The following is a 26954-nucleotide window of genomic DNA, read 5'->3' on the forward strand; positions in this document are numbered from 1 at the left end:
TCTGTTCTTTTCTGCTTGTATTCTTCCTGTCTGGCCTTGACCTTATCTACTGCCCTGACAAGTTTTGTTTTAGTCTCCTCTAGTTTCCCCAACTGGCTTAAAAGGGTAGTGGCTTCATGAATCTTGCTGTTTAATCCCAGGCCTCCCAGCAAGGAGCAATAAAGGAGCCCTGAGATTAAATGGCGCAGACTTCATCATCTTAGAGCGCAGAGCAGGGGTAAAGGGTTCCATATCTGGTCCCATCCATTCTGGAAATGTATTTAATCCGGTTATACAACCCATTTCGTGTAACCTGGAAATACCCTCTCCTATTGATCTCCAGGAGTAGGTATTTTCCAGGTCAGTAGGACTAGCGTATACTCGGACTATTCCATCTCTCACAAGGTCTAACAATGAAAAATTCACACTAAACTCTCAGGCTTTTCGCATTGCCTGACGCAATTGTGGATCATGGGTTAACACTCCCATAGCCACTGCTTCCTTACCTGACAAAACAACACTGTCCGCCTCTTCATCCCACAAGCGTAGGAGCCAACTCAATAGGGGCTCCCCAGACCTTTGTTTTTATTGTTTTGCCAGATCATGGAGTTCAGTTTGTGTAAACTCCCGTGCTTCTTCAAATTCAACATCTCTGGGGTTGCAATAATGCACCTCCTCATCTGCCATATCCTCTCAATCATGTTGCCTTTTCTTATGCTTAGTAATGAGAGGTCTGGCACACTTTTTCTTTCCCATTGGTAGGTCATTATCAGAAATATCAAACTCTATCTCCTCATCCTCACTATCATTTGAGGAGAGCACATCCTCAAAATCCCAGTTTTGGGATGTGACAATGGCATGTACCCTGGCCTTATTAACAGGTTTATGGCCCTTCTTTTTCCTTAAGGCATTAATTGATTTGGACATGAGGGCTGCACACCGCTCTTGCAAACCTTCAGCCCGACTAGCAGTTGAATGTACACACTCTGAAGCAACTGTTAGCTGGTCTTTTAATACCTTAACTTCTGCCTCTGCCTTCTCCCTTCTATGTGATTCAGTATAAATAGCATGAAGGAAGTACCAACTCACTGTGGACACTGTCCTCTTCTCTGTTTTACTTAAATCCAACCCCTTAAGGCTAATATCTACAAAATGATCTTAGATTTTATCACCCCAAGTCATATTCAAGGGAAAAGCATACTTTCCAAATATTTAGCAAGAGGCTCCCACTCATTGTTTCTGGCCCAGATAGGTAAGCTGCACACTTCCTTCTGGCCACCAGAACCCTCTGCAGCCTTCCTTTTCCTAAACAGCTTACGCAGCATTTTTACCTGGCACAAGCTACACAACACACCACAGAAAAAAAACCTGTCTGCTTCAGTTGAATTATAGCAAAGATCGCACAAGCCCCTGTTATATTCTTAATGTCTAAATTTTAATTGGCATTATTATACATTATTTACAATATGAATTCCCTATATTATAATTGTATGAATGGCAGACTTCGAGATAATAATCTCCACAAAGTAACATTTGAACTAAGTTTAAATTCCAGACGTAGTCTAATTATATTTTATGTACATTGTAATATTATATATGTTTTTCTAAGGTATTCCTATGTAATTGATATCTTGACATGGAGATTGTCTGGTTTCTGTAGAACCTCATTCATTTCCTGAGTTTGGAAATTTATACTTCAAAGGCTTTCTCACATCGTGTCTTGGTGAGAAAAAGGAGTGTTTATTCTTTTGGCGCAAAACTTAGAAAATCTGAGTTCATATAGGCAAAAACTTGCTTGAACACAGTCTTTCTACTTCCTGCCTGCAAGCTACACACGCCTCCTTCCACAGCACACAGACTTTTCTTCAGCATACATAGGGTTAATAAGCCATCTTTAAAAAGCCAAGAAGACAAAGACTGGAGCACATGTCCGTTTAAGAACTTTCTATTCTATTTTTGAAACAAATGAACTATACTTGAATCTTTTTGATCATATATGAAGCAACACTAATTATGTATATGAATGTACTATTTTTGTAGGTATTTTCCAAGTTTTTGTGTGTACAATAAAACACACAGTTTGATCTAAGCTGACTCAGACATAATTAAGGAAAGTCGTCTCACAATCAGTCATCATTATTGAAAGCTTTTTACAATATTAAGCTTATTATTACAGACCCCAAATTGTTTTGCGTCTATCTATTAATGTTCTTGCGGTAAAACCAGGGAAGCTTGGACTTCTGTAGTGTATCAATGCTTTACTAAACAGGAAAAACTGCACATACAACTAACTGTGGGATACAACACAACTCATAGCTTACAAAAATATGCCTACAAATATAAGCATGTAAAATATGTACAGATTAAGCAAACTAAACAGTTAACTTAGGGTTTAAGATGTAATGTCCTTCATGGTTCCTTGCTCAGTCCAACTCAAAACGTCTCCAAAGTTCTTGAGCTCCTCGCATCCATGTCTTCCTCTTTGTCCTTCCAAAACACATCCCATACACGTTTCTTTCAAAAGCTCCCCAAGCCCCTCCTACTAACTTCTTGCATACACCAACTTCCTCTGTTTAGCTCCAAAACCCATCCAACTGGTTTATTTACATATCAATGAAGGGGAAGAGCCTCTGTAAACATATGCTCTTAAATAATTTATCTAACTTCATATTATTGCAATAAAGTCACTATACAAATGGCCATAGCAACACAAGTAGGCACCATATCTGAAGCGGGAGTCTCAAGCTTGGACATTTCATCTTATGGAACAAGCAAGCTAAGGCTTGGATCATGTCTCCACTCTGTTTGAGGCCCTAGACAAACTTTATAATAAATCTCACTGTGCTGCTGTCAGAAACCATGAATCAGACTGAGACAGAAGTACAGTTAAATCACACTTGTTTAATAATAATAAAAAAGGGTAAACAGAGTAAATGTAGTCAAACCATAGCCAGAGTTCAGGAACCGGAACAGATAGTCAGACAAGCCAAAACATCAGGGAGCCAGATAACAGCGTAGTAGAACAGCAAGCAGGATCTGGAGCCAGAAGGAATGTCAGCCAAGTCTTTAACAGAAACGCAGGATAGCGTCTTCAGAGATGTGACCAAGGCGAAGGCAGAGATCATCTAGACTGGATGGCTTAAGTAGGCAGGACTGACGAGCAGGATATCATCAACAGGTGAGTCACTGTGGAGAGATAAGAGCTGGCAATTAGCCGACAGCTGAGTGGCCAGCTCAGAGAAGGAAGGGCTGAGCCTAGCCCTGACAGTACCCCCTCCTCAATGACCCCTTCCCCTCGGAGGACCACCAGGCTTGAGGGGAAAACGTCTATGGAAATCACGGAGGAGGACAGGGGCATGTACGTCCGAGGATGAGACCCAAGAGCGTTCCTCCGGACCGTACCTTTTTCAATGCACCAGGTACTGTATGTGCCCACAGAACCTACAGGAGTCAACAATGGACTGTACTTCATACTCCTCATGGTTCTCAACCTGTACAGGGTGAGGGCGAGGCACCGAGGTGGTTAAGCGCTTGCAGACCAAAGGTTTTAATAAGGAGACATGAAATACATTTGAGATATGCATATTAGAAAGAAGATCTAATGCGTAAGCCACTGAGTTAATCCTGTGAAGAATACGGAAAGGCCCAATAAACCGAGGTGCAAACTTCAGACAGGGAACCCGAAGTTGGAGGTTGCGAGATGACAGCCAGACCCTGTTACCAACCTGGTAGGAAGGCACAGGCAGGCATCTGCGGTCAGCATGGAGTCTGTACCTATCATTAGCATGTTGCAAAGCCTCCTGGACTTGTGCCCAAGTGGAACAAAGACCACGGAGATGCTCCTCTAACGCAGGAATACTCTGCGGAACAAATGAGTCAGGCAACATGCAAGGTTGGAAACCATAGTTCGCCATAAACAGGGACAATCGGGAAGCAGAATTCAAGGCACTATTGTGAGCGAACTCCGCCCACGGTAAGAGGTCTGACCATCATATCAACTGGTAGCCCATGTAAGCGAAAGATCTCCCGAACAAAAACGGAAGCCAGTTCCTTAGAAGTGGGCAACTTCTTAAGTGGAATACAATGAGACATTTTTGAGAACCGGTCAACCACAATAAGGATAACTGTGTTGCCCTGGGAGAAGTGAGACTGTTGGTGCGAGCCGTAGCCAGAATACGATCAGGAGGAATCACAGGAACCAGAACTGACTCCATCTTGGAAGTGGAGGAAAATTGTCGTGACAAAGCGTCAGCCCTTACATTCTTACTACCGGGTAAGAATGAGAAAATTTAATTGAAACTAGACAAGAAAAGAGCCCATCGCGCTGTTCTGGGAGAGAGGCGTTTAGCCTCAGACAAGAATGCGAGATTCTTATGGTCAGTAAGAATGAGAACCGGCACAGTAGTACCTTCGAGGAGATGTCTCCATTCTTTCAGGGCTAAAATGATAGCAAACAGCTCTCTGTCACCAATCTTGTAATTGCACTCCGCAGGTGACAATTTGTTGGAAAAGTAGCCACAAGGATGCATAGCGCTCTCAGAGGTAGGACGTTGAGACAGAAGGACGCCAACTCCAGTCTCAGAAGCATCAACCTCAAGGATAAAAGGTAACGTAGGATCAGGATGTGCCAACACAGGAGCAGAAACAAAGACAGCCTTGAGACTCTCAAAGGCCTTAACGGACAGACCAACTCTGTGGGTTACCATCCTTTCTGGTCATATCAGTCAGAGTCTTGACCAGAGACGAGAAGTTACGAATAAACTTCCGATAATAGATGGCAAAGCCCAGAAAACGCTGCAGAGGACGTAAACCCATGGGTCGGGATGAAAGTTTCTCTGGGTCCATCGAAAAACCAGCAGTCGAAATGACATAACCCAGGAATTTAACCCGTTCATGATGGAATTCACACTTCTCCAATTTACAATAGAGATTGTTCTCTCTTAGTTTCTGAAGCACACGGCAGACATCTGTGTAGTGGCTCTCCAGGGACTTGGAAAATATGATGATATCGTCGAAATAAACCACCACACATAACTGCAACAAATCTCGGAGGACATCAGTAATAAATTCCTGGAAAACTGCCGGGGCATTACAAAGGCCAAAAGGCATTACGAGGTACTCATAATGGCCTGTTCTTGTATTAAACACAGTTTTCCACTCGTCACCCTCCTTAATCCTCACAAAATTATATGCCCCCCTCAAACCAAGCTTTGTGAAAACTGTTGCTCCCTTGAGGCGGTCAAATAACTCCATAATCAACGGAAATGGATAGGCATTCTTAATCGTGAAATGATTGAAACCCCTATAATCAATACAAGGTCTCAGTTCACCACTCTTCTTCTTCACAAAGAAGAAACCAGCAGAAGTCGAGGATTTGTGGATGAAACCTTGAGAAAGTGCGTCTGCAACATACTCCTCCATGGCCATATCCTCCAAGACCGAAAAAGGGTAAACTCGGCCACGAGGGGGTATGGCACCAGGTTGAAGGTCAATTGCGCAATCATACGTCCAGTGTGGAGGCAAACTACCGATATCGCTAAAATCGCGGTGCTCCTCCTGCAGGGAGGAGAGTGAGGAGATGCACAGGACCTTGGCTAACTTCTGGAAGCATTTCTTACTGCATTGTGGCGACCAGGAGAGAACCTCAGCATCGAGCCAATCAAAAGAGGGGTTGTGCCTCTGTAACCAAGGATAACCAATAACCAGCAGAAACTTAGGTGAGGAAATAACTTGGAATTGGATTATCTCATGGTGAAGAGCCCCTACGGCCATGGACAATGGAACAGTCTCATGAGTCACATGGGCAGTCTGTAGAGGTCTCCCGTCGAGAGCCTCAATGGCAAGTGGAATGTCACGCAGCTGCAGCTTTATCGAGTGCTTCGATACAAAGGCATCATCAATGAACAGGCCTGCAGCCCCAGAGTCGATTAGAGCCTGTATCTCGAAGGAGGACTCAGCCCAAGAAAGGTTAACCGAAACCAGGGGCTTATGCTTCAGGATAACTGGGGACGAAACAACGCCACCTCAGGTCTGTCTGTGACAGGACCTCAAGGTTCAGGCGTTCCCTGGACGGGTAGGACAAGACTTCAAAAAGTGACCTGCCTGGCCACAATAAAGGCACAATCTCTCCCTCCTCCTAAGGGTTCTCTCATCCGCAGAGAGATGCGTGAAGCCCAAGTGCATGAGTTCATCTTCACTGACCGACTCGGTACCAGGAGGAATGGGAGGTGAGGGAAGCAAGGGTGGGACTGCAAAGCACGGAGACAAATGTACAGGAGGCTTCCGCAAGCGCTCCTTAAAAGAGAGTCTTTCTCTGAGTCTGGAGTCAATGAGGATGGCAAACGTGATCAACTTCTCCAGCTCAGTGGGTATATCACGGGCTGCTATCTCATCCTTGATGGCATCCGAGAGACCATGAGAAAAAGAAGCCACAAGGGCCTCATTGTTCCACGCAACCTCTGCTGCCAGAGTACGGAATTCAATGGCGTAATCGGCAACAGTTCTCGTGCTCTGTTGATGGACATGAGGCACTTGGTAGCAGAAGCGGAGCATGCGGGAACATCAAATACCCCTTTAAAAGAAGCCACAAACTCAGGGTAGCTCAAGACAACAGGTTTTTCCATCTCCCATAGAGGGTTTGCCCAGGCTAAGGCTCTCAGAAAGCAAAGATATCATGAAACCTACTTTGCTTCTATCTGTGGGAAACACGTGGGTCAGGATCTCAAAGTATATCTCAACCTGGTTGAGAAACCCTCTGCATTGGACTGAATTGCCCCCAAATCGCTGGGGGAAGCAGAGCAGAACCAGACATACCACTTATAGAGGTAATACTCGAGCCGGGTGCCTGCACCGAGACTGGAGCAGCAGCAGGGATGGCCATCAACGCAAGTTGTAATGGAACAGCCACAGTGGGAGATTCTAGGTGAGCCGTGCGACTTAGGAGCATTTGTAACACCATGGCAAACTAATCCATGCGGTGATCTTGCTCATCCAATCTGGAAAAAATATTACCAACAAGTGGATTGACTGCATTCTCTGAATTCATGGCCTTCGCCTACTGTCAGAAACCATGAAACAGACTGAGATAGAAGTACAGTTAAATCACACTTGTTTAATAATAATAGTCAGACAAGCCAAAATGTCAGGGAGCCAGAGAACAGCGTATTAGAACAGCAAGCAGGATCTGGAGCCATAAGGAATGTCAGCCAAGCAAGTCCTTAACAGGAACACAGGAGAGTGTCTCTAGAGATGTGACCAAGGTGAAGGCAGAGATCATCTGGACTGGATGGCTTAAGTAGGCAGGACTGACGAGCAGGATATCATCAACAAGTGAGTCATTGTGGAGAGATAGGAGCTGGCAATTAGCCAACAGCTGAGCGGCCAGCTCAGAGCAGGAAGGGCTGAGCCCAGCCCTGACAGCTGCCACTGCAGGGTCTGCTCTACATAACCTCCGTCAAGGCCAGAGACCTGTTGAGTACATTTCAACTTCCACAGGTGAAGTGTGGATATGTAGTGGAATAACACTGCTCTCAAGCAACAGCTCTGCCTGGACCATTTTGAAGGATGAGCTAGCTCTTGTGGGAATCCCTGACTCACTGAAAAAGATAATACAATCAATCGCCCAGATTGACTGTTATTTCTGGAAGCGGTGACTAGAAAAGATGGAAAACGTGCAAAATGTAGAAGTGATGCTCAAAAAGTTCATAGTAGACATCCACTGTACCACATTGTGGTACTTCTTTGCTTATAGGACAAGAACAAACCAGTCCATAGTGGGTCTGAGATCTCACCTACAGATTCAAGGTACTACATGAGTGTCATGGTCCCTGTCTAGGTTTAGCCACTATTGCATAGGGAAGATGTTGTATATGTATACCTCCTTTGAGACAATTTAGGTTTTGCATAGAGTCTAGTAGAATCAAATGTTCTCACTCATATTTAGTCATAAGTGTCGTATGGACCCTATTGGCACTTTAGACATTGACTCTCCATCTTCTTATATAGATTTGGTCTATACTTAAGTGGGTGACTCTCCGCAGTGTTACTCTGGCTGCCCCTAGTGCACTATTTACTTTATAATTTTAGTAAATATTAAATTATTGGAACATGCAGTATGCAGCATGAAGTATACCTATGAGGACAAAAAACAAAATTTGAATCTGTGTTACTAGAATTTTCCCTTGGTCAGTCTTCTTCCTCTACGGTTGGCCCTGCATTGTCTTGGATCTGCTTCTGCGGGCAATTGGAGATGCCTCCTTTTTGTTCCATTCAGGGACGCTTCTTGCGGTCTGAATCTGAGGTTTGTGATGTCAGGATACTATGGGGTGGGGGCGTTGTGTCTTGTCCGCACATGCATATATGTTTCAGTGACTATGTTGGTTTGGTTATATCTTATAGGTTTTTGTATCTTCATTAGTATCCTACACACACACATACTTTCTGAAGAAGCCATGTTTTGTAAAGAATGTTGTTAACCTTACCACAAAGTGTACAGTGGATGTCTACTATGAACTTTTCTGAGCTTTTTTTTATGGATTTTATGTGTTATTTGTAATAAAAAGTTTGTGAAATTTTAACTGTTCATTTTGTTTGGATATAAGTACCCTAACAATCCCATTACTACTTTTTGCACAATTTTTGTATGTAATGAAAGGCATGTGGTGCAATTGAGATATACTCTCCACCCGCACCTAAACTTTCTGACACTAGAAAAGATGGGAGCTTACTGATCCTCTGGGGTTACTTTCTCACCTCTGCCTGAGGCATCAGTGACTCCAGCATCCCTGTCACCTTTTGACATCCCAGAGTCAATTCAGTTGGGCCTGGCCCAATCAGCCTTGACCTTCAAGGAGCACCTATGGGCCTGATCTGATAACCTCTACCTTTTTATTGGGGCTCTGGGTCACTTCCTCCACAATTATCCTGTGAGGCCAAACAGAAAGGAAACCATAATCTCCTCACAGGTTAAGCCCCGTACACACGGGCAGAATGTCGGGAGACATTTACCAGTTCTGGCATTCTGCCCGTGTGTACGTCGGATTCTGTCGAACGTGCATGCTGGAAAACCAGCAACTGTCGGACTTCCAATCGGTGCTCTCAACCAATGGCAGAAAGCACTGATCAGAGTGTTCTGGCGGGGGCGCTCCCCTGTCAGACCAGAACAGCTCAGCGGGGGAGATCACTGGACTAACCTCATGTGGTTAGTACAGCGGCTCCAACCGGAGCTGTCAGTTTGTTTTTTTTTTAAACTGTAGCGTGTACTAGAGCTGCACGATTCTGGCTAAAATGAGAATCACAATTTTTTTCGCTTAGAATAAAGATCACGATTCTCTCACAATTCTCGCGGCGTAACATCATCTTTCACAATATACAAAAAATTGGGATAACTTTACTGTTTAGTTTTTTTTAATTCATTAAAGTGTATTTTTTCCCAAAAAATTGCGTTTGAAAGACAGCTGCGCAAATACAGTGTGTCATAAAATATTGCAACAATTGGCATTTTATTCCCTAGGGTCTCTGCTAAAAAAAATCTATATAATGTTTGGGGGTTTCAAGTAATTTTCTAGGCAAAAATACTGATTTTAACTTTTAAGAAACACGTGTCAGAAAAAGGTTTAGTCTTTAAGTGGTTAAATCTCCCCACATTTTACAGACCACTTCATTTCTTTGATCGAAGACCAAAAAGTTACAATGTTTATAGTTAGCCAGCACAGACTATGTTGTAAAAAACTTGGCAGGCTGCCCGTTTTTTTTCTTTTGACAGCTGATTGTGCAGAGAACTCTCTACACTTGTTACATGAATGAATCGGGAAATTCTTCATAGAGATCATGAGGGGGTTGAATCGAGATCACAATTTTTTAACGATTAATCATGCAGCTCTTGTGTGTACCCAGCTTTACACTGGCTCTGATGACTTCCCTCACTCATGCAGTGTTGCCAGCCTAACAGATTGAAAGCCAAGTTTTTACTGGCATTTCCAAAAGTTACAAAATTACAGTTTTAAGTACAAATTTCACTATTTAGGCTACAAACAAGTACAATATGTAATTAGCAATGTGATTTAAGGTAGATAATAAAGCAAAAAACATATTTCTTATTTTATTTTCAATATAGTAAGTAGCTCAGGGACAGGACTCAGGAGGGCAATAAATTAGAATGGGCGGCACACACATGAAATTGACTCTCACAGTGACACTGACAGCAGTGTGCAGCAATACAGATCACCGACACGACAGGTCCCCTCCTGAGTCACAGTGACAGTCTCTCTCCAAGCCAGGTGGTCCCTGCAGTTCAAACAGCACTGATGGTCCTGGCCTGCCTTGCTCCCATCCCGCAGACCCACACACAAGGCGCTGGCCGCTCTGCTTGGCTCCCTTGCACCACAGCACATGCTCAGGCACCTCCTCCACCAGAGCCGTCCGAACACACTGTAGCAGGCACTTGTATGGTCTCGGCTGGCTCTGGGTCGAGCGTCACAGCCATATTTTTTACTGGCAACCTTTTGTTTTTACTGGCATTTACTGGCAGAAGAAAATTGCCTGTTTTTTTACTGGCTGCCAGTAAAAATACTGACGGTTGGCAACACTGAACTCATGCACTCATGCATCATTTCTATTATTATTATTATTATAATAGAGGATTTATATAGCACCAACAGTTTGCGCAGCACTAAACAAAATGAAGGCAGACATTACAGTTACAATACAACTTGGTACAAGAGGAATCAGAGGGCCCTGCTCATTAGAGCTTACAATCTAAAAGGGAAGGTCAGTTGATACAAAAGGTAATAGCTGTGGGGGAAGAGCTGATGGAGAAAGTAAAACAGTGTATTAGTTAGATGCAGGATAGGCTTCTTTAAAGAGAAGGGTTTTCAGGGATTGTCTAAAGATGGATAGATTATGGGACAGTAAGGCAGATTGGGTAGGGAGTTCAAAATGATGGGAGAAGCTCTAGAGAAATCCTGGAGGCAACAAGGGAGCTAGAGAGCAGGAGGTCTTGGGAGGACCAAAGAGATTTTATATTGGTTGGTATTTTGAAACTAGGTTAGTGATGTTGCTGGGGGCAGAGTTATAGATGGCTTTGTAAATTATTGTTGAATTATTGTTGAATTTAATTCATTGGGTGAGTGGAAGCCAGTGGAGGGATTGGCAGAGAAGGGTGGAGGACACTAAATGGTTGGTAAGGTGGATGAGTCTTGCAGCGGCATTCATTATGGACTGAAGGGGGGATAGTATATGTAAAGGTAATCCAATGAGGAGGGAGTTGCAGTAGTCGAGGCAAGAGATAACCAGGGAGAGAATTATGAGCTTGGTGGTGTCATTAGTTAAAAAGGGGCATATTCTAGAAATGTTTCAGAGGCCAAGGTGGCATGATTTGGACAGAGATTGGATGTGGACCTGAAAGGACAGTTCGGAGTCTAAGGTTACCCCTAGCACCCCGGCATGTGGGGACCGATTGATAGATGTGCCATTGATCTTAACAGAGAAGTCAGGGGAAGAGGCACGTGGGGGAGGAAATATTAAGAACTCAATTTTAGATTCAGTTTGAGGAAATGATGTGACATCCAGGCTGATATGTCTGTTAGTAAATCAGTAATGCGTGAGGAGACTGATGGGTTGAGCTGAGGGTCAGAGAGATAGATTTGGGTGTCATTGGCATATAAATGGTAGCGGAAGCCATGGCAGGCTATCAGCTGACCCAGGGAGGATGTGTAGATCAAGAATAGTAGAGGTCCAAGAACAGAACCTTGGGGGACCCCAACGGTAAGAGGAGTTAGAGAGGAGGAAGTGGAGTTGTAAGTGACACTGAAGGTGCGGTGAGATAGGTAAGATTCGAACCAACGGAGAGTGCAGCCATGGAGAGCCAGCAAATTGAGTTTTTTGAGGAGGAGGTGGTGGGCAACTGTATCAAAGGCAGCGGAAAGGTCCAAGAGTAAGAGTATGGAATAATGACCATTGGTTTTGCCTGTTAGTAAGCCGTTTGTGAGTTTTAGGAGGGCAGTTTCTGTGGAGTGCTGTGGGCGAAATCCACACTGAAGGGGATCAAGAAGGTTATTCTCAATCAGGGGGTCGCTCAGTCGTTTGTAGACTAAACGTTTAAGGAGTTTGGAGGCAAAAGGGAGTACATCATTGTTATTATCATTGCAGGGGCCTGAAAAAAACACTGAAGTCCAAGCGATTGCTGACTGGGACACTTGTACATGCCTCTTGGATGTATCTTTTCCCTATCAGCTAGGTTAGGCCTCTTCTACCCATTCGACTAGCTGATGGTTCTGCCCTTAACACTGGACCTGTTGCACAAGAATTTTATCTCCTCTTGACAACAGTTTCTCCAGGCTATCAAATGTATCCTATTTTTGATATCATACCTTCACCCCTGTTTCCTTTCATCCTGAGTGTACCCTGGTTGCAGGCCCATAATCCCAGCATTAATTGGTTCTTGGGAGAAGTCAGCTCCGCTCTGACTACTGCTGTCAGTTTTGTCTGACTAACTTCTGGTTGTCTTCTCTGCTTGGGTGTAGAGAAGACAGAAGTATTCCCCAAGCTTATTATGACTTCTTGGATGTGTTTGATAAAAAAGGGGCTGACACACTCCCTCCACTTCGTATATATACAATTGTCTGATCGGGTTGCTTCCTGGTGAAAAGATCCTGTTTTTTCGGGTTTATCCCTTGTTTGAACCAGAATAATTTACACTGGTTTCAAGAAAACCAACCCATATAGGCAAAGACCATGGTTTCTGGAACAATGTGCTGTGAGCTGATAAATCAAAGATAGAGTTACTTGGCCACAGTACTGTAACTGTAGACATGTTTAGCACAAACTGAACACCGCAATTCAGCAAAAAGAGCTCCATGCCAATTGTGTAGCATGGTGGTGGAAATTTACAGTCCCTATAAGGCTTAGACGTTGGCAATAAGAAAATATGCTTAGAACATTTCCATTAGCTCATGTATGTCCTATTTACATGCATACAAGTACATGCTGTGGTACAGCTATCAGCTATGCAGAGACTGCAGTAATGGCCAGTGCTGGGAGAGAGAGCTTTATCAACGAATAGATGAAATCTAAAATTTGAAATTAAATGGTTTGGACCCATAAAAAAAAACAGCAACACTGCTGTGCTTAGTAAGACAAAAAAACAATCAGCAAATGAATCCATAGCAATCAAGCAAAAATATCTTCCACTGACAGAACCAACGTTATTGGGAAGTGTTAAGCCCCGTACACACGATCAGAAAATCGTACCAAAAATACCATTTCGAACGATTGTATGATAATTGGATCATTAGTACACAGCTTTCGAGAGCCGATCATGACAGTTCATCCGATATTATCCGATTGGATATGCACAAAAAAATTTTTTCGTACTATGCCAGATCATGTGCTTTTCGTTTAATCAGTACAACTGTCGTTCGAAAATGCAATATAACACATGACTTCACTTACGAAATTTTATTCTGTCGTACGAGAATTTTTGTGACTTTAGTAAACTCTTCAGATTCTATCTGAAATTAGCATGCAAAAAAACGGACAATCATTCGTCCGATAATCTCAATGTGTGTACCGGTCCTTAGGGGCAATTCCTGTTCAAATTATGAGTAATGCTTTTAGGTGTCAATTTTGGGAGATATAGAGGTGGCGAGGAGATGGATATTATGCATAATAATTTTAAATATCAATGGTTCATCAAATATCGATACAGTTAAACTGTTTAGTCTATATACCAAATGGACAGTGGAACAAAAACTGCCAGATGCTAGGGAGTGTGAAACCTGCTAGGCAGAATCCAGTATAATGTTTTTATATGGTTTTTTTTATGTATTATAGTCAGGACTAAAAATGTAATTTAAAAAAATATTTATTTTATTAAACCATGTAAATTTAGCCAGCAGTTGGGGGTTTAGTCTTTTTCCACGTTTTCCAGAAACTCATTAGCCCCTCTGTCCTAAAAAATGCTTGTTGTTTACAGAATGCAATAAGTAAAGCTAAAATATAAACACACAAAAGGATGATTCATTGCAGTTACTCATACCTTACGATCTTGTCAGACAAAGCATGCTTCGAGGCAGGCTAATATGTGTGCCTTTTTAGCTAACCAATAGTGTTCTGGAAATCCTTTGTCATGTAGTAATTGTTTATTTATAAAATAAAGATTGTATACATGTAGTATAACAACCAATATTAAACATCATGTTAATTATAAAAAAAAACTTTTAAAAATCAAACCTAAAACCATACTCTGGTGTATTCTTTTTTACTACTTAGTACTTGCCCAGAAGAAGCTTTTGTATAGGAGCTTTCCTGAAACTTGTTATGGGTCATTGACTCACAAAGTATTGAAGCAAAGATGAGGATGATAGTCCTGATGTATGCACCTTCAGAAAGCAATTCACATATTCTATCAAAACAGATTCCCTTTTAGAATGGGTTGTTGAATCCTGAATTCTACATTACAATATATATTTATCTATCTAAATTATTATTGAAAATTAATGTGTTTTTTTTTTTTTTTTTTTTTGTTTACGGTGTATAGTACATCAGAATCTGATGCCAGCTACCTGCAGATATATGATGATGTCAAGGTACAGTATTTAACAGATTCCTAAAGAAGGATACAGGTGCAACACTACAAATGAGGGGATGGGGATGAATTCATTGACATACACCTATTTTGAACAATAACCTGTTCACATTCAGATGCCACAGAGTCATGGTCCAAAAGTAATGCTTTCCTGTTTTACATTAATAGTTTAATTTACAGCAGACAGGCATTTTTTATGGAAAACATATGTATGTGCAACTAACTACAGAGTTCACAAATTTTAATAAACAAAAATATAACAAGTAGACATATAATTTTATTATCTAATATTATTTATTACAGATATTTATAGTTATTAACTAGTTATAGTTATAGTTATTTATAGTACCAAAAATGTATGCAGCTTTTTACATATTGTACATTCACATCAGTCCTTGACCTCAAAGAGAAATAAAATCTAATGTTGCTGCCTCACATAACATGCATATACATATTAGGGCCAATTTGGACAAAAGCCAATTAACCTACCAGCAAATCCTTGGATTGTGTGAAGAAACCAGAGTACCCGGATGCTCTCCGAAATGCATTCCTGACAAAAACAGACAAAAATACATGTTGAATTCCCGATAAACTTAAAGTCGAGATCCAGCCATTTTTGTATTTATTAAAAGTCAGCAGCTACAAAAAGTGTATCTGCTGACTTTTAATCAACACACACTCAGCTGTCCCAGGATCCAGCGTTGTCCTCACCCGAACTATTGCTTCTCTCCCTCTCCTATCCCCAGCTATGACAGTTTGCACCTTCACAGCCAGGTGCACACTGTACATGCACGAGTCACGCTGCGCCTGTTTAATGGTCTGGCAGTTTTCTGGGACACAACACAGGTCCCAGAAGACTGTAGGGAGGGAGGAGGATCCATTATAGAGTCTGTTAGAAAGAGTCCCCCCCAGTCCCTATTAGAGACTACAACAGAGTCCAATGGGACCTGGAGGGGGGACCTCTCTCTAACAGTGTCCATTAGAGAGTCTCTGTTAGAGAGAGACTCCCCTCCAGGACCCATTAGAGACTACAAAGGACTCTAATGGGACCTGGAGGGGGGTCTCGCTCTCTAACAGAGCTGCCCCTTTCAGTGTCCATTAGAGCAGTGTTTCTCAACCTTTTACGGTGAAGTACCCCTGCAGGTCTAAAAAAATTTCCTAAGAACCCCTGTCTCGAGAAAGTAATTTCTATTGTTTGGGTGTCATGGTTTCTGTGTGTGTATAATGTCAGTATGTGTTTGTGTTGATTTCTTTGTGTGTTTATGATGGTTTTTGTTTGTGAGCGATATTATTGTATGTGTGCATGCTGGAATGGCAGATATACACACATATACTGATAGATAAACACACACAATCACAAATTAACACAATGACACCCACACATACAATCCCAAATTAACACATTGACACCCACACAATCTCAAACTAACACACTTGCAGACACACAAATACCCACAAAATCCCAAATTAACAAACTGGCAGACACACACATTGCCAAATTAACACACTGGCAGACACACGTAAATAATCCGAAATTAACACACAGGTAGACACATGCACGCACATGCAGCCTACTAGAGCAGTGCCCACCAAATGCAGCCTCATCAGTGCAGTGCCCACCAAATGCAGCCTTATCAGTGCCCACCAAATGCAGCCTACCGGTGCAGTGCCCATCAAATTCAGCCTACCAGTGTAGTGACCATCAAATGCAGCCTACCAGTGCAGTGCCCACCAAATGCAGCCTACCAGTGCCCATCAAATGCAGCCTCATCAGTGCCCACCAAATGAAGCCTACCAGTGCAGTGACCACCAAATTCAGTTTTATCAGTGCCCACCAAATGCAGCCTACCAGTACCCACCAAATGCAGCTTATCAGTGCCCACCAAAGGCAGTCTACCAGTGCCAACCAAATGAAGCCTACCAGTGCAGTGACCACCAAATTCAGCCTTATCAGTGCCCACCAAATGCAGCCTAACAGTGGATCACGATCTCCTGCTGTATCACGGAACTTGGAGGTGAATTGGCCGCGGTAACAAACTCCCACCTCCTATGATACACGTCACACTGATTCAATTGGATCAGTGTTCCGTCTATCACAGGAGCACCTGTCTAGGAGGCGGGACTTTGTTACAGCGCTGCCAAACAATTCAGACCAGAGCTTTGTGATGCAGCAGGAGATCGCCGCTGTGTCACATACAAGGGAGGACTACACCTGCCAAGACCGGGGCTTGAACCTGGGACCTCTTTGGTGTCTGGCATTGATTCTTCTTGTTAAGCTATCTGGGATGCTGGACAGCTGCTTGCTCCTCCCATGAACTTCCTATATAAGCCTTGCCTCTGCACTTCCTGTCGCCATATTATTGTGGTCTGATCCTGCATAATACTTGAGCTACTTCTATTTCTGTTTGGAAACGACTTTGGCTTGTGAACTCGAATACAAAACTCTCCTACTGCATCGACCTTGGCTTATGACTTTGACTACGAAACTCTGTACTTCACTGACCTTGGCTTGTGATCCCAATACTGATCATTGGTCTAGCAATTCAGACTTTCCTATCTTTCGCAGACCTGAGAACTGGGCTTGACTGACGTTGTCAGCCAATGGTCTCCACTCATTACAGGTATTCTCCTAACAGAATAATCTGGCCACAACGTGGAGAATGCCGCACCTCCACGATCCCTGAGTGAACGTTGTTTCACTAACTGTGGTTGTTCAAAGCTTACAAACAGGACTTATATAGACAGAAAAAAGACAGAAAAAAAAAAAACCAAACTATGTGTATAGGTGTACTTCAGTCTGCACATAGAAGACATTAGGGGAAAACTTAAAGTGTCTGAAGACAGCAGGGGCACTTGCACTGGCATCAGTATGAACCCAGCATGGCCACCTAAAACTGACATCAAGGGGAACTAGTCCCTTAATCTCCAAAAGAGAACCGCATGCTTTAAATAGCAGATCTTACCTAGAGGATGCTGTGATGGCTGTAGGCGGCGGGTGGAAGGCATGCCATCTTTGTTGTGATACTGCGGTCCAGGGGGCGGAAGTGGAGGCTCGATATCACTTCCTGTGCGCCCGCTGTCGCGCTGAACGTGTGTCAGCAATGGAGAATGCCTTCCACCATGTTAGTGAAGGCATACTATAGAGGCCTGGAGCGGACGCATGGCTGAATGGACAGAGGCAAAATCGTCACATCAATGAAGGGATAATGAAAGACAAAGTGAAAAGCAAAGTATAAATAAATAGTAGAAGGGAAAATTATATATCAAAAGATATATATCAAAAAATAAATAAAAATGATATGAACTCAAAAAGATACATATATATGTATACGTATAGAATACAATGGACGACTGGGAGTGATACCAATATCATCCATGCATATATAGACAATCACAACCCCATACATGGAATGTGTGTGCACATGCACACAAAAAGGAGCATATCTGTCAGTGGTGATACCTGGATGAAAGCAGATAAAATATGCACACCTATTTGCGAGACAAATTAGATATATGCGCGTCAGCGCACATGTCAGCGCACAGTTTGTGCGATCATATTCATATAAATATTCACATTTTGTTGTTCACTCCTGTTCTTTCACGAACGTGTCTGTTGTATGTGCATGTGTGTATATATATGTGTATGTATATATTTGTGTATGTATATGTATATATGTGCATCTCCAACAATCTATCAATTGTGATCTTTTTTGTTACCAAGGACATTTTTAAGGAATGTATGTGGATAATATCTTTACATATGTGTACACATATATATCCTCTAGCAAGTATTTATTCAATCAGAGAGTCTTTGACTCTATTCTATTTATGAAAATGTCATTATATACCATTTTAATGTACAATTACGCGCTCATTTCATATGTAATGATTTATATATAAATCATTACATAACATTTATATATCTATATTTGATTTAGAGTGCAGGTTTCATCTCTTACCTACATATGTTACTAAACAAAAAGCACACTGTTATACATGTGCGCTGACGCGCATATATCTAATTTGTCTTGCAAATAGGTGTGCATATTTTATCTGCTTTCATCCAGGGATCACCACTAACAGATATGCTCCTTTTTGTGTGCATGTGCACACACATTCCATGTATGGGGTTGTGATTGTCTATGTATGCATGGATGATATTGGTATCATTCCCAGTTGTCCATTCTATTCTATACGTATACATATATATGTATCTTTTCGTGTTCATATCATTTTTATTTATTTTTTGATATATATCTTTTGATATATAATTTCCCTTCTACTATTTATTTATACTTTGCTTTTCACTTTGTCTTTCATTATCCCTTCATTGATGTGACGATTTTGCCTCTGTCCGTTCAGCCATGCGTCCGCTCCAGGCCTCTATAGTATGCCTTCACTAACATGGTGGAAGGCATTCTCCATTGCTGACACACGTTCAGCGCGACAGCGGGCGCACAGGAAGTGATATTGAGCCTCCACTTCCACCCCCTGGACCGCAAAGTTACACAACAAAGATGGCGTGCGTTCCACCCGCCGCCTACAGCCATCACAGCGTCCTCTAGGTAAGATACATCTGCTATTTAAAGCATGCGGTTCTATTTTGGAATTTAAGGGACTAGTTCCCCTTGATGTCAGTTTTCGGTGGCCATGCTGGGTTCATACTGATGCCAGTGCAAGCGCCCCTGCTGTCTTCAGGCACTTTAAATTTTCCCCTAATGTCTTCTATGTGCAGACTGAAGTACAACACCTATACACATAGTTTGGCTCTTTTTTTTTCTGTCTATATAAGAGGCCGCATCTATAGGATGTGGGATTGGAGCTTGCTTGGCTGTTAGATGCGTTGCTCTGTATATATGTGTGGATCTACCTATGTGTGTAACCCTTGCGATCGTTGTAGTGTTGGGTGGCTGGTTGCAGGGAGGCCTCCCTTATCCCACATTCCCTTCCCCCCCCCCTCTTTTTTAAGGATAATGCACAAGGCTGGTGCGCCCTCTCTCTTTTGTTTTTTGTTCGATTGCTAGGATATCCCTATCCTTGAGGGCAGCAAGGCCGAAAGCTACCGTCCATCCTGAACTTTGAACTGTCGGGCTTACACATTTATGAGCAAGAGTTTTTGTTTTGTTGTAAAGCAATCCACATCTCTGCCCCCACCTACATCACTGACCTAGTCTCAAAATACCAACCTAATCGTTATCTTCTTTCTTCTCAAGACCTCCTGCTCTCTAGATCTCTCATCACCTCCTCCCATGCTCGTCTCCAGGACTTTTCCAGAGCCTTTCCAAGCCTATGGAACTCCTTACCCCAATCTGTCCGTCTGTCTCCTACTCTATTAGCTTTTAGACGATCCCTGAAAACCCTCCTCTTCAGAGAAGCCTATCCTACCCACACCTAACAACTGTATTTTCATTTTGTCCATCTGATCATCCCCCACAGCTACTCCCCTTTGTCCACTTGACCCTCCCTTCTAGATTGTAAGCTCTAACGAGCAGGGCCCTCTGATCCCTCCTGTATTGAATTGTATTGTACTTGTACTGTCTTCCCCAATATTGTAAAGTGCTGCGCAAACTATTGGCGCTATATAAATCCTGTATAATAATAATAATAATAATTCAAACCGCTTCCCTTTGCCTGATAAATTCAGTGGGGATCCTAAACTCTATAAAGGCTTCCTGAATCAATGTTGACTGCACTTTCAGCTGCAACCTTACCGATTTGCAACCCCACGCTCCAAGACAGGCTTTATTAAATCTTTGTTCGTTGATGAGGCCATGGCATGGGTTTCCCCATACTTGGAGCAAGACCATGAGATTCTAGGAGGTTTCGAGGGGTTTGTGACAACCAAGATTTTAATTTTCGATGATCTGAATCGCAGTGCAACTGCTGAAACTGTTTTACTGAACTTCTGCCAAGGGAGACGTCCTGTTGCTGAATATGCTGCCGAATTTCGCCGATGGGTAACTGATACCACTTGGAACAACAGTGCAAAGCGATTTCACTTTAGAAAAGGACTTTCTGAGAATATAAAAGATGAACTATTCAGAATAGATACGCCAAATGGTCTTGATGACTTTATTAAATTGAGCATTAAGATCGATAGACGATTTATGGAGAGATTAATTGAAAAACAAAGATCTGTTGACTTTAGTTCCTCATTCAATCTTCAACCAATGGCTAAATCGTTTGCTATGAACCTGAACCTGAACCTATGCAGATTGGAGCTCTCAGCTTTGCTGAAAAGAGACGCAGACATGAACTGAATCTTTGCCTCTATTGTGGCCAGTCAGATCACTACGCCCTCAGGTGTCCAAATAAATCAAGACGAACAAGACAAACCATTGCAGCGGCCAGTCAAAAAGAATTGTCCGCAACCCTTGTTTTAAGCATCACGCTTAAAAAGAAAGACCAGTTACTCTACACCTCAGCAATGCTGGATTCCAGGGCTGGTGGTAACTTTGTGGATTTGAAGTTTGCGGAAGAGAATGTCATTACCCAAATACCCAAACCATCCCCAGTACATATGGAGACAGTGGACATTTCTCTACTTGGTTCCGGGGTAATCACTCATAAGACTGTTCCTCTGCAGTAGGGATGAGCCGAACACAACCCCCCTCGGTTCACACCAGAACTTGCGAACAGACAAAAAATTTGTACGAACATGCGAACACCGTTAAGTCTATGGGAAAAATCAATAGTGCTCATTTTAAAGGCTTATATGCATGTTATTGCTATAAAAAGTATTTGGGGACACGGGTACTGCCCCAGGGGACATGCATCACTGCAAAAAAAAGTCTTTAAAACGGCCGTTTTTTTCAGGAGCAGTGATTTTAATAATGCTTAAAGTGAAACGATAGAAATTAAATATTCCTTTGAATATTGTGCCTGGGGGGGGGGGGGGGGGTTCCCTTAGTCTGCCTGTAAAGTAGCACATTTTTCCCATGTTTAGAAAAGTATCGCAGCAAAATTACATTTCTAAAAGAAAAAATGTAATTTAAAATTGCTCATGACTGTAATGAATTGCTAGATCCTGGCAATATACATAAAAAAAATCATTTAAAAAACAGCGTGGGTCCCCCCCCCCAGTCCATACCAGGCCCTTCTGGTCTGGCATGGATATTAGGTTGAACACCACACCAATTATTTTTTTTTAATTGTGTGGGTGTCCCCCCAAAAATTCATACCAGACCCGAAGGGGGGGACCCATGCCATTTTTTTCTTAATTCTGTCATAGGGCTCCCCTTAACCACATCAATACACTATATTATATATTGTACACTGCACTATATACCCTGCACTGTATTATATATACTACAGGAACGAGCCTGGACACCAAGAGTTAATATCTTTCAATCTGATTTCTTCTCAATTTCCTGTTATCTTAGGAATTGCATAGCTATCAATTCACAACCCCACTATTGACTGGCAGGCCAGAAACCTTGCCTTTCCCTCTGAACATTGTGAGTTACATTGTCAAAAAAAGAGACACCTCACCTACTATTATCAGCGTGACATTGACTAGAAAACTTGCCCCTCAATACCAAGATTTTAAAGACATTTGTGATAAGAAAAATGCCGACCAATTACAACCCCACCTGGCATATGATTGCCCAATGGAGCTTGTACCGGGAGCCCCAATTCCTTTTGGTCGCCTCTAAAATCTTTCTGAACCAGAACTGAAAGTGTTAAGGGACTTTCTACAAGAGAATCAGGTGAAGGGGTTTATTCATCCCTCAACCTCTCCTGTTGGAGCCCCGCTATTCTTTGTTGAAAAGAAAGATGGAACACTGCGCCCATGCATTGATTACAGAGAATTAAATAAAATGACAGGCAAGAATCGTTACCCACTTTCATTAATTCCAGAACTATTCGAGAAACTCAGAAAAGCAAAGATTTTCACCAAGCTTGATCTGCAGGGTGCATATAATCTTGTTCCCATTCGACCTGGAGATGAATGGAAGACGGCCTTTCGGACAAGATATGGGCATTATGAATTCCTAGTAATGCCCTTTTGACTCTGTAATGCAACAGCTACCTTTCAACATTTGACAAATTATGTTTTCAAAGACTTTTTAGACCATTTGTGGTGGCTTATCTGAATGATATACTTATCTTTTCGATCAATTTACAGGAACACTGGGATCATGTCCGTACTGTCTTAGAATGACTGAGAAAAAATAAATTGTATATTAAATTGGAAAAATGTGATTTCGAACAGACCCGTATACAGTTCTTGGGCTACATCATCTATCCTGAAGGGCTGAATATGAATTCCAGCAAGATCCAAGTCATCCTAGATTGGCCTACCCCAAGAACATAAAAGATGTGCAATGATTCTTGGGGTTCACAAACTTTTACCGGAGATTTATTTTAAAAAAATCAAAAATTGTGGCCCCCATTACTCATTTGACAAGGAAGGAGGCACGCTTCCAGTGGTCCAGAGGCAGAAATAGCTCTCTCATTTCTGAAAACCTTATTCACCACTGCACCTGTACTGGTACATCCTAACACAGAACTTCCCTTTATAGTAGAAGTAGATGCCTCCAATACAGCCATTGGAGCAGTTCTTTCTCAGAGAATTGATGAAAACATTTTATTACACCCATGTGCATTTTATTCCCGCCAAATGAAAACTGCAGAACAGAACTCTGATATAGGCAAAACAAGGAACTTTTAGCAATAAAGAAAGCCTTCTCTGAATGGAGACACCTTCTGGAGGGCACCAGACATCCCGTAACTGTCCTTACTGACCACAAAAATCTTGAATGTATTAAATCCGCAAAGCGTCTCAATGCAAGGCAGGCAAGATGGACTCTTTCTTTTCTTTTATTTTTTCAAGATTCTTTGTCGAGAATGTCTGGTGACTCTTCTACCGACTTAGAACCAGTATGTACTGTCTTACAAGACACTTTTTGGGAGTAATTTACCCTGCAGAGCTTCTTTCAAAGATTAAAGAAACTTATGATAGGGACTCACTCTTAAACAATCCACCAGGAAAATTTACTCATGGACTTTCATGAGGGCCGCTGGACCTTTGAAAAAAGAATGTATGTCCCCGAAGAGGCACGACTTAAGGTCCTTTAGCTAGTGCATGATTCAAAATCTGCTGGTCACCCTGGAATTAGGAAAACAGTAGACCTCCTTGCTCATATCTTTTGGTGGCCTTCCTGTCGGAAAGATGCAAAGGAGTTATGTTCTCTCATGTGAAACCTGTGCCTGACGCAAAGTACCACACTCCCTCCCGGTAGGTCTGCTACAGCCTCTCCCTGTGACATCGCGACCATGGGGATCCATTTTCATTGTTTTTTTGTGGACCCACTCACTTCCAAGAGATTTACAACTGTCATGGTGGTGGTGGACTGTTTAACTAAGAGGGCTCATTTTGTGCCCATCACTAGCATTCCTACAGCTGAAGACACTGCTGAAATATTAATACGAGAAATTTACAGACTGCATGGTCTCCCAGATGAAATAATATCAGATGGAGGAGTCCAGATCACATCATGACTATGGAAAACATTCTGTTCTACTCTAGGAATTGGAGTTAACCTATCAACTGCCTTTCATCCACAATCAAATGGGAAGACTGAGTGAACGAATCAAACTTTAGAGCAATATCTTCCTTGTTTCATCTGCCATCTTCAGGATGACTGGGCCGAATATCTAGCGTTAGCAGAATTTGCTTACAATAACTCCTGCCATAGTTCCATCTCTCAAAGCCCATTCTTCTGCACTTATGGATGTCATCCATCTTTTATACCCGGAATTCCCGTAGAGTCATCTTTATCAACTGTAAATGCAAGGGTGTCTGCTTTACAAAATAATCAGGAATTACTGAAGAAGACTTTACACGAAGTTCAAGGATCTTATAAGGAAATTGCAAAAAGACACAGACGAACCATTCCTCCCTATTCATTAGGTGATAAGGTCTGTGTCAGGTCACCTGAGTCCAGGAGACAAATCCCCCCCGTTGGGGTCTGGAGTGCACCGCAAGGTAGTGGACCCTACGGCTGACTGCTGCAGATGGAGCTCTAAGTGATACAGGAGAGCAGATACTCTGTAGTACCAACACAGATGACCCTGGGAGCTAGAGCATGAGATTTCCCAGGGAGCGGAATCTAAGAGCCATCGGGTGTTCCCCAGAGGCCCCTAGTGGTGGGGATGGATTTAGCTGCAGTCTGGCTCCAGGTTGTGACCCCTAGGGCCTCCCAGCTCACGCTCATGGTAGACTACAGGGAGGTAGAGAGGAAGCAGCAGACTGTGACAACAAAGAATAGTCTGGTCGGGGCAATAAGCAGGTAGGGATAGTCAGGAGATAGCCAGACGTTGAGGCAACAAGCAGGTAGGGATAGTCAAGAACAAGCCAAGATCGGTGACTGGAATCAGACGTAGAACACACAGCAAGTAGCACATGGAAGCCAAACAAACAATGTTGATCAGCAGGGCTGACTTGCAGTGCACAGGTAAATATAGAGTTCCCTGATAGGGGCTGGGGTGGAGTCATGCTTTGAGGAGAGATTGCTTAAGCAGCCAGGTGAGAGTGGCTAGCCTCTTAAGCTGAACACATGGAGAGGTAAGCTGACAGCAGGGGCGTTGCTAGGTCTACAAAAGATCTGGGGCTAGAGCCCACAGCAGCGTAGTAAAGAAAGTCATACGCTTAGGCAGGCATACACATGTATATATGTATATACAGTAATATATGTGTGTGTGTGTATATATATATCCCCAGAGAGCACCCCCTTACATCAGGGTCCCCAGAGAGCCTCCTCCTTACATCAGAGTCCCCAGAGAGCCTCCCCCTTGCATCTGGGACCCCAGAGAGCCCCCCACCTACATCAGGGTTTCCAGAGAGCCCCCCTTACATTAGGGTCTCCAGAGAGCCTCCCCCTTGCATCAGGGTCCCCAAAGAGCCCCCCACTTACATCAGGGTCCCCAGAGAGCCTCCCCTCCCCTTGCAGACCCCTGCAGAGACTCGGGGCTATGGGCCCCAGATTCGGGGCTATAGCCCCAAAAGCCACCCCCTAGCGACGTCACTGGCTGACAGACAAACATTACTGCAGATCCATGACAGTCTGGCTACCCACTAAACACTTGGTCCTAAGTTCATTGGACCCTTCGAAGTAATTGCACAAATTAATCCTGTGGCTTACAAACTTAAACTACCACCTTCTATGAAGAAGATCCATCCTGTTTTTCATACGGCTCTTTTAAAGCCTTTCAGAAGTAATCCTATTTCTGGTCGTACACATCCCCCACCAGACCCTGTCCAGGTGCAAGGGAAAGAAGAATTCATATTGGATAAAATTCTTGACTCCCGTATACATTATGATGAACTACAATACCTATAAAGATGGAAAAGCTATAGACCACAGGAAGATTCTTGGGAGCCTGAGGAGCACGTTCATGCCCCTAGATTAATAAGAGAATTTCACCAGAGATTTCCTCAAAAACCTGGCCCTAAGACGTCCTGGGAGGAGGGGAGTACTGTCAGTACCTGGGCTCAGACCTGGGACTTCTTCGGTGTCTGGCATTGATTCTTCTCGCTGACCTATCTGGGATGCTGGACAGCTCCCTGCCTGATCCATTGGACAACCCTGCCTGATCCAATGGACAACCCTGCCTTGTGTCTTGATTGCTGTTGAACCTTGAACTCCTGCTCCTCCCATGAACTTCCTATATAAGCATTGCCTCTGCACTTCCTGTTGCCAGATTATTGTGGTCTGATCCTGCATACTACTTGAGCTACTTCTATTTGGAAACGTCTTTGGCTTGTGATCCCCACTACAAAACTCTCTTCCTGCATCAACCTTGGCTTGCGACCTCGACTACTAAACTCTCTCCTGCACTAACCTTGGCTTGTGACTCCAACACTGATCATTGGTCTAGCAATTCAGACTTTCCTATCTTTCGCAGACCTGAGAACTGAGCTTGCCTGATGTTGTCGGACAATGGTCTCCACTCATTACAGGGATTCTCCTAACAGCACTTACGCTTTGTCGCTCGGGCATGGTGCACCCACCCAGGATCGTATCCAGGATGTGGCTGCTAATGGGAACGGTGTTCCTGCAGGACTCGAGCCCTGTTTGTGGTGGTGCCGGCTCTGGGCAGCGTACCCCCTGCCCTTGGTGCACGTACCCCCAAGGGTACGCATACCATGGGTTGAGAAACACTGCATTAGAGAGACTTTGTTAGAAAGAGCCCCCTCCAGGCCCTATGAGAGACTACAAAGGAGTGTACAGTGAACACCTTCATTCACTCTGGTCCCTACAGGACCCCCTCCTTGTGCCAACCTCTCTCAAATTAGAAATAAAATAGGCACTGTGTAGCACTCCTCTTACCTTAACTATGGGTACTGTAGCTATGGCTGGTTCCCGCACCTTCTGTGGCTGGCTGG

At 43.1% G+C, this 26954-nt stretch overlaps 1 protein-coding gene across 1 annotated transcript in view; it reads left to right on the top strand.

Moving 5' to 3' along the window:
• LOC141105917 (arsenite methyltransferase-like) overlaps positions 1-26954 on the top strand; it is a 106459-nt gene that overhangs the window by 20048 nt on the left and 59457 nt on the right. The window contains exon 2 of the mRNA XM_073596125.1: positions 14516-14564. Coding sequence (XP_073452226.1) covers positions 14516-14564 — 49 coding nt within the window. The remainder of the gene's footprint in view (positions 1-14515; positions 14565-26954) is intronic.

This window comes from Aquarana catesbeiana, linkage group LG08, assembly GCF_042186555.1.
Source record: "Aquarana catesbeiana isolate 2022-GZ linkage group LG08, ASM4218655v1, whole genome shotgun sequence".
NCBI classification, from domain to species: Eukaryota; Metazoa; Chordata; class Amphibia; order Anura; family Ranidae; genus Aquarana; species Aquarana catesbeiana.